At 38.9% G+C, this 12,500-nt stretch overlaps 2 protein-coding genes and 3 gene segments (V, D, J or C); 3 read left to right on the forward strand and 2 right to left on the reverse strand.

Annotated features, from left to right (window-relative positions):
• Positions 1–3,011, forward strand: part of mfsd1l (major facilitator superfamily domain containing 1-like) — a 7,332-nt gene extending 4,321 nt beyond the window's left edge. Inside the window, exons 9-13 of the mRNA XM_043226143.1 lie at positions 1–46; positions 304–441; positions 1,392–1,531; positions 1,663–1,774; positions 2,358–3,011. The exon at positions 1–46 is cut by the window's left edge and continues 66 nt beyond it. Coding sequence (XP_043082078.1) covers positions 1–46; positions 304–441; positions 1,392–1,531; positions 1,663–1,774; positions 2,358–2,474 — 553 coding nt within the window. The 3' untranslated portion in view covers positions 2,475–3,011. The remainder of the gene's footprint in view (positions 47–303; positions 442–1,391; positions 1,532–1,662; positions 1,775–2,357) is intronic.
• LOC122329698 overlaps positions 1–12,500 on the reverse strand; it is a 610,329-nt gene that overhangs the window by 428,745 nt on the left and 169,084 nt on the right.
• LOC122329697 overlaps positions 1–12,500 on the reverse strand; it is a 601,685-nt gene that overhangs the window by 422,519 nt on the left and 166,666 nt on the right.
• LOC122329696 overlaps positions 1–12,500 on the forward strand; it is a 603,783-nt gene that overhangs the window by 420,001 nt on the left and 171,282 nt on the right.
• The window catches only part of si:ch73-103b11.2 (myosin phosphatase Rho-interacting protein), a 42,019-nt gene continuing 33,433 nt past the window's right edge, over positions 3,915–12,500 (forward strand). For all 12 annotated transcript variants that reach the window (XM_043226093.1, XM_043226094.1, XM_043226091.1 and 9 more), the window contains exons 1-3: positions 3,915–4,687; positions 8,799–8,876; positions 10,252–10,317. In XM_043226093.1, coding sequence (XP_043082028.1) covers positions 4,556–4,687; positions 8,799–8,876; positions 10,252–10,317 — 276 coding nt within the window. In that variant the 5' untranslated portion in view covers positions 3,915–4,555. The remainder of the gene's footprint in view (positions 4,688–8,798; positions 8,877–10,251; positions 10,318–12,500) is intronic.

Below are 12,500 nucleotides of genomic sequence, written 5' to 3' on the forward strand. Positions count from 1 at the left end.
GTATGACAGTTCCCTGGTGCTGTCTGCTGCCGTCGGCATCCTCATCGTAAGACTATGTTCAAAAAACACTTAACTCACAAGTGCACAGCACTCAGATATTACATTTACGTGGGTACACATGTATTTAGATTTTAATCAGCAAGGATGCATTGCACTGATCACACACACATTTAAATGTTTTTTTTTTATTATTGTAATAATATTTTCACATTACACAGTACAGTATCTTTAATCAAATAAATGCAGCAAATACACCAATATAAATGATATGACAGCCTCAAAGTGTTTGTGTCTGTGCCGTAGGACTATGTGGGGCTGCGCGGTGTGTTTGCGGTGCTCTGTGCCGTGTTGACCCTGCCTGTGTTTGGTCTGCTGGCCTTCACGTTTGTCCCTCCTCTCGTATCCACCGTCTGGCTCGGCATCACTTACTCATTCGCTGCTGTGAGTATCCGTCATGAACACACACACACACACACACACACACGGCAGACGCTGTAGACGCCAGTTCTACGATGTCACTGAAGTATTAAAGTACGCTCGTAACTGATCGTTTACCACTGAACACGATGCTGACATTTTAAAGCGTGAGATATTTGAGATTCGTTCGTAGGATGAGACAAGACAGTAATAAAGTATAAAAGAAAAATACAGCAAAGTGCATTTCAAGTGCTGTGTGTACATTTTGATAATGATAATGGTGATAATATAATATGATAATAATGATAGTAACTGTAAACCAGAAAAAAGAATATTTCAGAATGTTGTAATATAGCAATATTTGCATTTTTATTTGTATATCAATATTTGTAATTTTCCATCTTTAGAAACTTAAAATGTAATATCTCTGAGAGAAAAACTAAAATATGTTTACAAAACAACCTAAGAAATTATTATAATTATATATATAACCTTGCAATTTCACATCTTAGACCACTCTCCCCTTAATTTTATATTATATTATATTATATTGTTATTATATTGTTATATAATTATTATATTAAAATATCTACAATTTATTTATAGCAATACTTTTCTATATTATAATATATTTCTTTATTTACTAATTTATGATGGATAGACAGATGGATAGATAGATGGATGGATGGATGGATAGATAATAAATATTTATTCTACACACATTATATAAATCGTAAATACAATACACAAAGATTGTACCCCATACATTTTACACATTCATGTTTCACAAATAAAGCTGCTCAAAATTCACATCCATGACTTATGATGTAACATTGAATAGTAAAGTGAAACATGCACGTCTTTCCTGTTTTCTGCACGTAATTAGTTCTAGAAAATATTGTGGCATCATTCTGAATTCACACGATTTTCTAACGATTTTCTTTTTTTAATTCTTATTATTTGGTGTGTTGCAGGCGAGCATGTGGCCCTCCATCCCGCTGGTGGTCCCTCAAGCCACGCTGGGCACAGCTATGGGACTGGCCACATCCATACAGATGGTCGGCATCGGCATTTCTAACCTGGTGGTGGGACAGATCCTGGGAACCAAATCCAGGTGACAATAAGTGGCCAGTGCTCATTTCCATCACAAAAAGTACCCATGTGATGCTTTTCGACAGCATCACGATACTCTTTAAAGTGTGTTTGAGTACCGTATAAGTTCTTGTGCGTGTGTGTGTTGCGCAGCGACGTGAAGATCCCGCTGTGGAGATGGCAGTATATGATGATCTTCATGCTGGCCAACACCATCAGCTGCATAGTCACCTCTACCATCCTCAACATCGTTGACTACCGACAGGTACAGTAACACACACACACACACACACACACATCCGCCCACTATCTCTCCGAATCAGCCGTCATAACCTCAGGTAACCATAGCAACAGCGAGATGGAACGAGAACCGTGAAGAGTTTGTGAAACGCGGAGCCGAACGAGTTCACACCGGTGCGGTGTTCAAGAACCCGTGATTGCCCGCGACCTTGAGCGCCGTAATCACAGGAGCCTGAAAAGCCGGGTTCACCGCCGTTATTATCTGTATCACGCATCGGAGCAAAAAAAAAGACGCCGCTCTCCGCGGATTCGAACCTGTGCGCGACTCGAGTTTCGAGTCGACGGTGCTCTGGAATGGCAGAGGTTATTTTTGGCTTCGAGAACGCATCCATCCGAGCTGGATTGGATCGCTCCGCCGTGACCTAATGCATCGGAAACGAGCTGCGGTTATTTTTGTAACACTATATACGTTCCTGATTTTATCACCAGTGCACGCCATACCAAAGCACGTTCATTATCTTCCTCGGTGGATGAAATAGTTTTATGGTGACCTTAAGATATTGGGGTTCATGAATCACTGTGTAATGCAATGGTGCCTGTGTTTGTAGGGAAGCACTCTGAATAAGACGACTAAGAGGTCTGCGGCTCAGAGCGACAGAGAACCGCTGATGGAGGGAGAGGACGACGAGGAGATAAACAGCGCTCCATCCATCAACAGGACATAGAGGATCCGCTTACCTTCTCTCTCTCGTCTCGTTGGATGTTACTAAAGGGAAGCACGCGCTCTCAGAAAGGTGTCATATGATGTCCAGTATTAACACTAACATAAAGACTTCAGGTACACTCAGTTGGAAGAGTTTCACTTCTCAGGCCGGTCCTAAAAGTCCGTTTTTGACTACCGAGATTAACAAAAACGTAAAAGATTAATGACCGTTTTCATATGCGTTATGGAAGCTGGTATGGAGATACCTCTGACACTCGTTTGTTTTATAACGGCAGACAAACATCAGATCCATCCGTTTTTTTCTTAAAAGCCGGCGTTTCACAAACGAACCGTGTTATTGTGCTATTAGTTTGAGGAAATCGGAGGGTTTGTCAGTAAATTTATTATGTCGTGTCATTTTAAGAACACGGTGAAATGGGTCAGATTCACGAATCATGAAATCTTAACATCGCCTTTGAACTTGCATGAATGGCTGCTTACAAAATGCTTTTAAGTTGTTTTTTTTTTTTTTTAATAAAAAATTGTTTTGTGACACTGAGAGATCAGAATGTTGCTCTTTTTTAAAATGAACTTGTTCAATTACTACTTAAGTAAAAGCATATAAGCATTTTTATGGAAACAATTGTCTGAATATAGTGAATAATGATATTCTAAAGAAATACTTTTTAAAATAAATTTTATATATATATATATATATATATATATATATATATATATATATATATATATATATATATATATATATATATATATATATATATATATAAATAAAAATTTGATTTTATGTACTACTACTACTAATAATAATAATAATAATAATAATAATAAAAATAATGTAAATATATCTATTTTTATTTTATTATAAATTAAAATGTTAAATAAAAATATAATAATAAAGTTAGTGTTTAAATATTAGTATTAAAATAGTTAAATTAAATGGCATTTACTTTAAAAAAAAAAAAAAAAATTGATATTATGTACTATTACTACTACTACTACTACTACTACTACTAGTATTATTAATAATGTATAATTACAAATATTTTTCCTCAGGCTCTCATACTACGTTAAAGCCAAACGGGGGCACTGGAGAGCCGCTCAGGTAGGATTGGTCACTAACTGGGGGCGTTACAAGGGTAGTTAACAAAAATCATAACGCATGAATTATTTAATGTTGCGCTTTTTCGTTTTACAACCGGACGAAAAACTCTAAAAACACAGTTTAAATCTGTATAAAATCCTATCCGTAAGTTTAAATAACTTAGGTTTATCACTTGCGCAGTCCACCTACCTTGATTCTTGTTATTCCCCATAAATACGTGCGTTTTGAACGATCTGATTGGACGCTTGCGTCCGCTGACTACAAACGGTAGGCGTATCCCTCCCTGTGATTGGCTCATGGTGTCTGTCGGTTGCGCCGTGCCCCGCCCCCTTCATTCTTGCGTGTGTGTTGAGTGTGTGGTGTGTGTGGAGAGCGCAGCCGGACCCGTGCGATCAGCTGTGACCGTGGGAAACGGACAAAAATCCGCCTTTGGAGCGGAAACTCGAGGGAGAATCCACACGCCGAAGCGCATCATGGAGTTTCTGGACAGTTGTCTCCACGTAGCGTTACCTCCGAGAGGTTCGTCGGGGGCCGTGAGCTAGTGGAAAGTGAACGCCTCCTCTCCATCACCGTGTGCTTGGAGTGGTTTTATAAGTTTGCCACATTATTTCGGAACTCGCACTTTAACGCATCGGCGCGTGCCCGTGCGCCTGCGGGGGGAGCGGGGACGCGCATGGATCGGGACCGCGGAAGGTCCCCTCAGAAATCAACCCGGGAGAGCTCGGCTAAATTAAAACTTTTGGGCTAAATAAATTCTGTCATTATTTTTGTTTTTTAGCGTTATTGTTATTGTTATTACTGTTAGTGTTATTATCGACCCCCCAGCCCGGGTCCTGTCAGGTGATTATCGGGCATAAATAAATCATCGTAGTGAGTTTGTGATGAGGCGGACTGCAGCGCGCGGGGGAGGACTCTCCGCTGGAATTATTGCGCAGTTTTTAAAATAACGGCAAAACGGGAACGCAAACACACGCACACTCATGGCACAGAGTACGTCTGCGAAAGATAACGCCTGCCGAAAATTCCAGGCCAATATTTTCAACAAGAGCAAATGCCAAAACTGCTTCAAAGCTCGAGACGCGCACCTGCTGAGTGATGAAGACTTCACACAGGTAACGTATCCGCAAAATCACCGAAAAAACTACAGCTAGGCTAACTGCCAACAATAAAGTACTGTGGCGATATAGTGCTTGTTAGACGTGGTCCGAAGTGATGGCAGTTAGTAAAATATAAACGACTTGGCGTATTGCTATGATTTTTGGACATGCACCAATGGTAATGGCGTGGTATTGTTGTAAAAAAAAAAATTAAGTATGATAAAAATCACGGCAATGCACTGTGGTACAAACCATAGTATGCTGTATATAGTGAATATACCTAGGGTATAATGAAGGAACTATAAAAAATAAATAAATAAAAAAAAATATATATATATATATATATATATATATATATATATATATATATATATATATATAATTTTTAATAACAATAAATATATAATATAATTAAATGTGTGTATAATATATATAATACCTTACCATAATACAATGTTTTTGCAAGTGGATGCCATTGTTGGACATAAATTAGATACGATAAAACATGGCAATATAGGAACAAAAAAAACTATGCATTGTAAATACTGTATATATTAGATATATAATGAAGTAACTGTTATATTAAAGCCCAGCAGAAGCGCTGGAGAACCACCAAAATGCTTCAAAACCACACTAACAATAAAGTAGCATGGTTTTTAGACGTGGCACCTTGGTCCAAGTTTTGCTGCTCATTAGGATTTGAGGCACAGCCTATTTTAGAGGATGGTTATTAGCCCAGTATGGCTGCCTTACCATAATGCCATGTTTTTTGACTTGTAAGCCTCTGTTTTGTTGCATCACGTAAAAGCCATGGTTTATGCATATGGCAACATTTATGGCATGGGTATGTAATGTGAATTTGACTATACTGAACCACCTTTTGACATTTTACCTGACTTCCCCCCTGAAACTAGACCGGAGGTTTATCACTAATAACATCTGTTATTAGTTATAATAATGTACTATAACAGTGTACTATAAACCCCCCCCAGGGTTGCTTGAAAGGTTGCAGGTTCGAACCCTAGAGAGGTTAATCCATTCTAATTACCATTACGGCTTTGATCGAGGCACTTAGCCTCAGGTTACCCCTGGAGGACTGACCCGTTTCTGCTGAACTGCTGCTTTGGGTAAAGGTGTCAGCCAGATGACTAATTAGCGATTAGTAGTAATTAACGACGCCGGTTAGCAGACGCTCGTTGCGGTTAAGCGACACGTCTCAAGCTGCTCGTTTTTGGCATGGCTGAAAATCTGGGCTGGTAGTCGAAAGGTTGTGGGTTCGAACCCAACGCCGCGTGACCTTGATCGAGTCCAAGAGGACCGACCCTGTTTGGCTAGATATGTCTGTTAATTTACAATTTAGCGGCGTGGTTTAGTGTTTGTACACCGAGATACGCGTCATATCGGATCTTTGTGCTATTTTAAGCTTTATTCCAGCTCCAGAGCGGGTTTACGGTAAGGCCACACGCGGATACACGGGGCTTTCCACTTCCAGACTGTATTCCTAAAAAATGACCACAGCTGGGTCTCGGCTATATTACCAAGCGTCCGTTCGCCATCTGTCTCGCTGTATAGGTTGGATTGTTATCAAAGGACGAAGTGATGAAGCAAAGAAAGACCAAATATTTGGACGTGGAAGCAAGCGCTTGTGTCTCTGAACGTGAGGGAGAGATCCAGAGAAATCGGCCTCAAAGCGTCTTTTTTTAGAAAGCACTTAAAAATTGAGTCGACAGTGAAGTGAATCAGGTCTTTAGTACCTGTTAAGGCAGTCGGAGTCGTATGTTAAGAGCCGTATCCTTCTGTTTGTGGACCAGGCGGGGGTTTTTTTTTGAGGTCACAACCTTCCCAGCGAATGTCTTTTTGATGTAAAGGGATGCGGCGTATTTCCACATGAGAAGATTCGAAAAAAGATTTAAAAAAAAGGGACGTTTTCTCTATTGAGAAATGATTAGAAGATGCAAATGTACCAAAGAAAAAAGGAAAATTGCTACGTTGTTTTGTTCTGTTTTTTTGTGAAGGAAGTGGTGTCCGGTGTTGTTTTAGTGACGTAAAAATGTAAAAAGTGGTGAGGTTTTCAGCATAGTGAAAACCAAGTCAGAAATGCAAGCTCAAATAAAGTCGTAAACGGCATTTCTATGATTAAAGTTGTCGTTTACAGAATAAAGTGATGGCAACGAAAGGTTAAAGTTGTAATGTTTTGAATACGACCTCTATATTATGAATAAATTCAATTACTTCTTGGCATCGCAATGTTAAAATCTCAGAAGTCAAAAATGTGAAAATAAAGTAATAGTGTGAGGATGCAGCTGGCGCATGACAAGACTGAAATCATAATATTTTGAGATTAAAGTAGTATATTATGTGTTTGAGTTAATTATTTTGTAATATCAAAACCCAAAACAATAGAAGTAACAGCATCGTTGCAGTGAATAGAATACCTTTGCACTTCATTCTCAAAATATTCATACTACATATAACTTTATTCATATCGCAACTTTATTTTACTAATACCACACCGTTCTTGCAATATTATGACTTAATCGTCAGAGTATTGCGATTGTAATCTCAGCTTAAGTCGGTTTTGATCTTGATGGTTGCATTCAAAGTTATATTCTGTACTGAAGCGTCGCGATACTTCAAGAAGCCGCGCAAAAGACCTCGGTCGGCCGCGGTGTTCAGAATCGATTCGCGTGGATTCGACGAAACCAGCAACAACATCCCAGCGTCTGTCAGACGACGGCGTCCCTCGCTCCCTCTTTCTGTCTCGCTGCAGTTGGTCAGGTTTTTCCGAGTTGTTCATTTCACGCATACTTATGTCCATGCTTTTTGTCATGCTATTAGAATCCACCCTCCCCCTTGACACACACACACACACACACACACACACACACACACACTGTGAGACAGTCGGCGCTCAGTTTTGCTGTTATGAGAGAAAAAGGGGGGCTGTAAAAATAAACAGAACAAACTTTAACCATTGAAGAGGAAAATCTGGCCTACATTAGCCCTTCTCTCTCTCTCTCTCTCTCTCTCTCTCTCTGCGTCCTTGTCCGCTCCTCATCACTGATTTCCCAGAGCACAGAGTCTCCCATTAGCTGGAGATCAGGAGAAACTAGATTTGCATTTCCTGAAGGAAAAGCACAGTCTTAAACCTTTAGGCACGTTTCATTTCCATCAGGCTCCAGCAAAGCAGGGGTTGCATTTGTGTGCTGAGCTTAAGGTTACTAAAAAACTGAAGTTACGCACATGCCGTTTAATTAATTGCGTTATTTTTTTGGAAGGGCCGGCGCGGTGAAGCCGTGCAAGAACTAGAAGAATGAGTTTTGTCTTTTTCCGCTCGCACTTGATCTGAGGAGCCTCGCTTTTCTCTAACGTTTTTCTTTTCGCTCAGACTTTTTTCACGGGCCATCGTTCAAGTTGTCAAACCGACATTCCTTTAACCAGACGATAAACTGGCATTCATTTGCTCGCTCTTTCTTTTCCATACCTTAGGAGAGAAAAAAAATCAACTGGGATCTCTTTAATATCTCATTTGCTTGTCCTAGACGGACAGAAGTCTCCTGCTTCTGGAGAAAAAGAAGGACACTTACGAGCTCGCGTTTCTACCGGGCGAGATTCGCCAAAAAAACTGCCATCAAAATTGTTTTATAGCATTACACAAATGGTTTCTCGTCTCTATTTAAGGAGAAACAAATAACAAAGTTGGTACTAAAATGAAACTTATCTGAGATTACCAGTAAGTCTGCTGAGCTTTGGAAGAGGAACCTTAATTTTCCCCCAGCGTTTCATTTTTCCCTCATGCGTGCTTTCTTTGAGGTTTCTGTAATATTACAAATCCGTCCGTCGGTGCTTTGTTGTGCAGTCACAGGAGGGTCACATGCAGAGATGTTATTCCTGTTTTGGTGCTTTTCTTTGGCATGTTTCTTTAAAGGTGAAATGTGCTTCACAATGTTAAAATACCCAGCGTGATGCTCGGGAGACCGTGGGAGCGAAGTCCGTTCCACATTGCAGACAAAAAGAAGCCACCTGACTGACATTTAAAGTGACCAACCACAGTTATAATATGTATAGGATTATATTATATATATATATAGGTCTTTAATCGTGGTCTCATTGTTGCATGTTTCAGGCAAAACCCATCTACGGTGGATGGCTGCTCCTGGCGCCTGAAGGAACAAACTTTGACAATCCTCTGCACAGATCACGGGTTCGTATGGATTATAATGCAGCTCTGCTCTTTTTACCTTGCAAACTCATTTCGGGGGGGGGAAACTTCTAAGAAAAACGCTATTTTTAGAGACGTTCCAAAATGTGCTGTTCAGTCGAGTTTAGTTCGCACCTGGTTTAATAGGAGTCCAGGTCCATGTTTCAGACCAAAATGATAGACAGACACACAGAATTGCATGTGATTGTTAATAAAATTAAAAATAAGAATGAAAAAGATTCATAAAAATATCACTTGATTTTGTTTATGCTGTAATTATTGCATAGTCACATTATAGTTATTTTAAAACTCCATTTATGAATGTTTCTTTTATAATTTATTAGTCAGTTTTTAATTCAAATTTAATGTTTTAATAATTTATATATATATATATATATATATATATATATATATATATATATATATATTATATATTTTTTATATATATATATATATATATATATATATATATATATATATATATATATATATATATATATATATATATATATATATATATTATATATATAATTATTAAAACATTAAATTTGAATTAAAAACTGACTAATAAATTATAAAATTATTTATTAATATAAATATATATTTTGCCATTGGGTCTCTGGAACCTCAAACATAAAGTTGATCTTAAACATGAAGGATGAATTTTGATGATTAGTGCAGTTTAATATATATTCACGAACATACTAGATGTTACGAAATATTTAATTCAACAAAAGAACGGAATTGATTCTCTACCGTCACAGCATCACACATTGTGAAGAGATTGCTGTCCGTCTGCGTGCGTGTTTACTGTACAGTATTCATGCTTGTTAGGGGACGAGCGAGTCAAGTGTGTGTGTGTGTGTGTGTGTGTGTGTGTGTGTTTGAGGGGGCCGTGGAGTCGCTGACTCACTCTCGTTCTCTCTCAAGCTGAACTCGTGAGAAACAGCAGGAGAGGGAGTTTGTGGGATGGGAAACAATTCGACAGCAAACAGGAAATCACAGATTGACAAACAAGACGGAAAGTTGATAAAAATAACCCACAGTATATGTAGCATATACAAGTACGTACGTGTAGGATGTGGCGGTCAAACAAATGGCTGTTGCTCATGCCCAAAGTTAATAAATAAATGTATAAAATACCATTTAGTGGCAAAATTGCGTATGCAATAATTAGTGAATAAAATGAATTGCAAAAGTATTTTGAAAACAGAAAATGTTTATTAATTAAAATGCCACCACTTCTGTAAATCAACCTGCCCGGTGATATATATACATTATAATTTATATATTAAAAAAAATCAAATAAAGGCACTAATTTCAGACTACAACGTGAACGTGCTTTTTCACTCATGCGGTCTCAATTTCTTCTTTGCAGAAATGGCAGAGGCGTTTCTTCCTCCTGTATGAACATGGACTACTGCGTTACGCGCTGGACGACATGGTGAGTGTGTACTATGTCTCGGTTTACTGTGTACTTGTTGCCGTGTTCTGTCTGCAGTATGTGGGCGGGCGGCTCTGTGTGGACGGACCTTCGGGGTGTTTATGTAGCTGCCTGTCTGTTGTATGTTGTGTGTGTTTATATACGCTTTGTTTGGCATAATATGGCTGGGTTCGGGAATTCATGGTTGGACGTGATGTTCCTAATGGCATTCTGCTTCATTTAGCGCGCAGCGTGTTGGATTATTACTCCATCTGACGGTGTTTCTTTCATTTAATATTTTAAAGAGATTCAATACAAGTTCAGCTTGTCCTTGCTTTTCTTTAAAAAAACAAAACAAAATCTGGGTTACTCTGGATGTGAATGGGGGCGATGTTAGAGTTATTAAAATATAAAGCTTTTAGTTTTATAAAAAAAAAAAAAAAAACATTCTGTGTATTATTTCAGCTTTATTTTTGTCCTTTAATGGTCTTTTAGGTGTTTATTTTTTTTTATGTTAATGTTTTGGGGATTTAATATCGAAAAATGTATTACTTAAACATTACAGATTGTCCATTCACTGTAAACCAGATTATTATTTTTATTTTTTAAATACGTTGCAGTTAATTTACCTGTTAATTAACCCCACAAATGGGATTGTTTGTATTAAACCAGGAATATCTGAATCGTCTTTGCAACGATGGCTGAAGTTAGGGATTTTCTCACAAAACAAAGCATTTAATTGAGTCTATTTCAGACCAAATGACTCAGTCCTGAGGTGTATATATATATATATATATATATATATATCGAATATCATTAAAAGGCTTTCATATACAGAGGTGTTTTTTCAGCTGATAGCTGTGCGCTTCCTCCTCGTCTGTTGGCTCATCTCATCCTCTTTCATGTCTCTTTCTCTCGGAGAGCGATGAGTGATGGACGCATAAAGAGCAGCATGAAGGATGAAAAGCCGTTTGGCTTCATTTGCATTCGTGCGTGTTTGTGATTGTTATTAAGCACCACTTCAGCCCACACGTGATCGTGAGCCTTTTTGTGTGTGTGTGTGTGTGTTTGTTTACCTAAGTGCGTGTCTGGAACCGCATGAGCATAAAGTCCGTCGTTACCGCACGCAGGAAGGCCAAGTCCGACCCGGCCTCGCATGATGATGATGATGATGATCTCTGTGCGAGCATGCATGTGGGTGGGTGAAGCGGCGCTACATCCGAAAGCTACCCACAATCCATCTGTGCCCACTTCCCTCCTACACTCAGACATCCAGGAACAGAGATAAATGTACACACGACTGGGATCTCTCGTTCTTGAGAAGTGCTCGCAGCAGAGAGAGAGAAAGAAGGGCAAATAAGAAGTGTTTGACAAGGGAGGGACGATATTCTCCTGCAGATACGGACTGTAGTCGGACGCCGTGTTTAACTCGACACAACTGAAATAAGGCCGTGATTGATGGACATCGCAGGCAGGAAAGAAGGAGTGAATGGTGACCCTTTCTGGGTAGATCGTTCACAGATTGTTGGCTGCTCCCTTACTGATTGCAAAATACATGACAAAAATTGTAGTTAGTAGCATAGTCCATTACATTACACCTCGTAATCCAACTGCTTCTAGATTACTTTTGACCTTAGTTGTTTCCCATAATCTCGTACCACTTTGATATTAAACATTAACAGCAATGCGATACGACAAGGCTTCAAAGGGTAGCAATAATTTTCAGTTTGTTGCATGCACTCAGTCATGCAAAATCGCGAATCGATTCCTCTTCTGCATCTTGAATGGAGATACACACACACACACGATTATCTCGAGATACCTGTCTCGGCAAGCATTTGTGTAAACGCAGTCGATTATGTCATACACGAATGCAAACAGCGAAAAGAAGAAACCTCATGTTTGTCATTATGTTGGATCCATGCAGTCAGATTTAAAGGGGCAGCAGTCTATAAAAACTCGCTGCTGTCTGTGTCATTAATGTTAATCAGACCACAGATACTTTCTGTGATTCACAATCCGTGGCCCATTACTCTCTTGACACACCGTAACAGAAGTTTTTGATCATGCTCATTTGTCCGCAATGAATCGAAGCCGCTGTCTTTTTTTAGTTGCATACGTTTTTTGGCTACCAGGGATTTTTTATTCATTTGAGCCCTGATAAAAGCATCAAAGAAAGCAGTGCGTGTGACTTGTAGACTATA

The sequence above is a fragment of the Puntigrus tetrazona genome, chromosome 24, assembly GCF_018831695.1.
Source record: "Puntigrus tetrazona isolate hp1 chromosome 24, ASM1883169v1, whole genome shotgun sequence".
Classification (NCBI taxonomy): domain Eukaryota; kingdom Metazoa; phylum Chordata; class Actinopteri; order Cypriniformes; family Cyprinidae; genus Puntigrus; species Puntigrus tetrazona.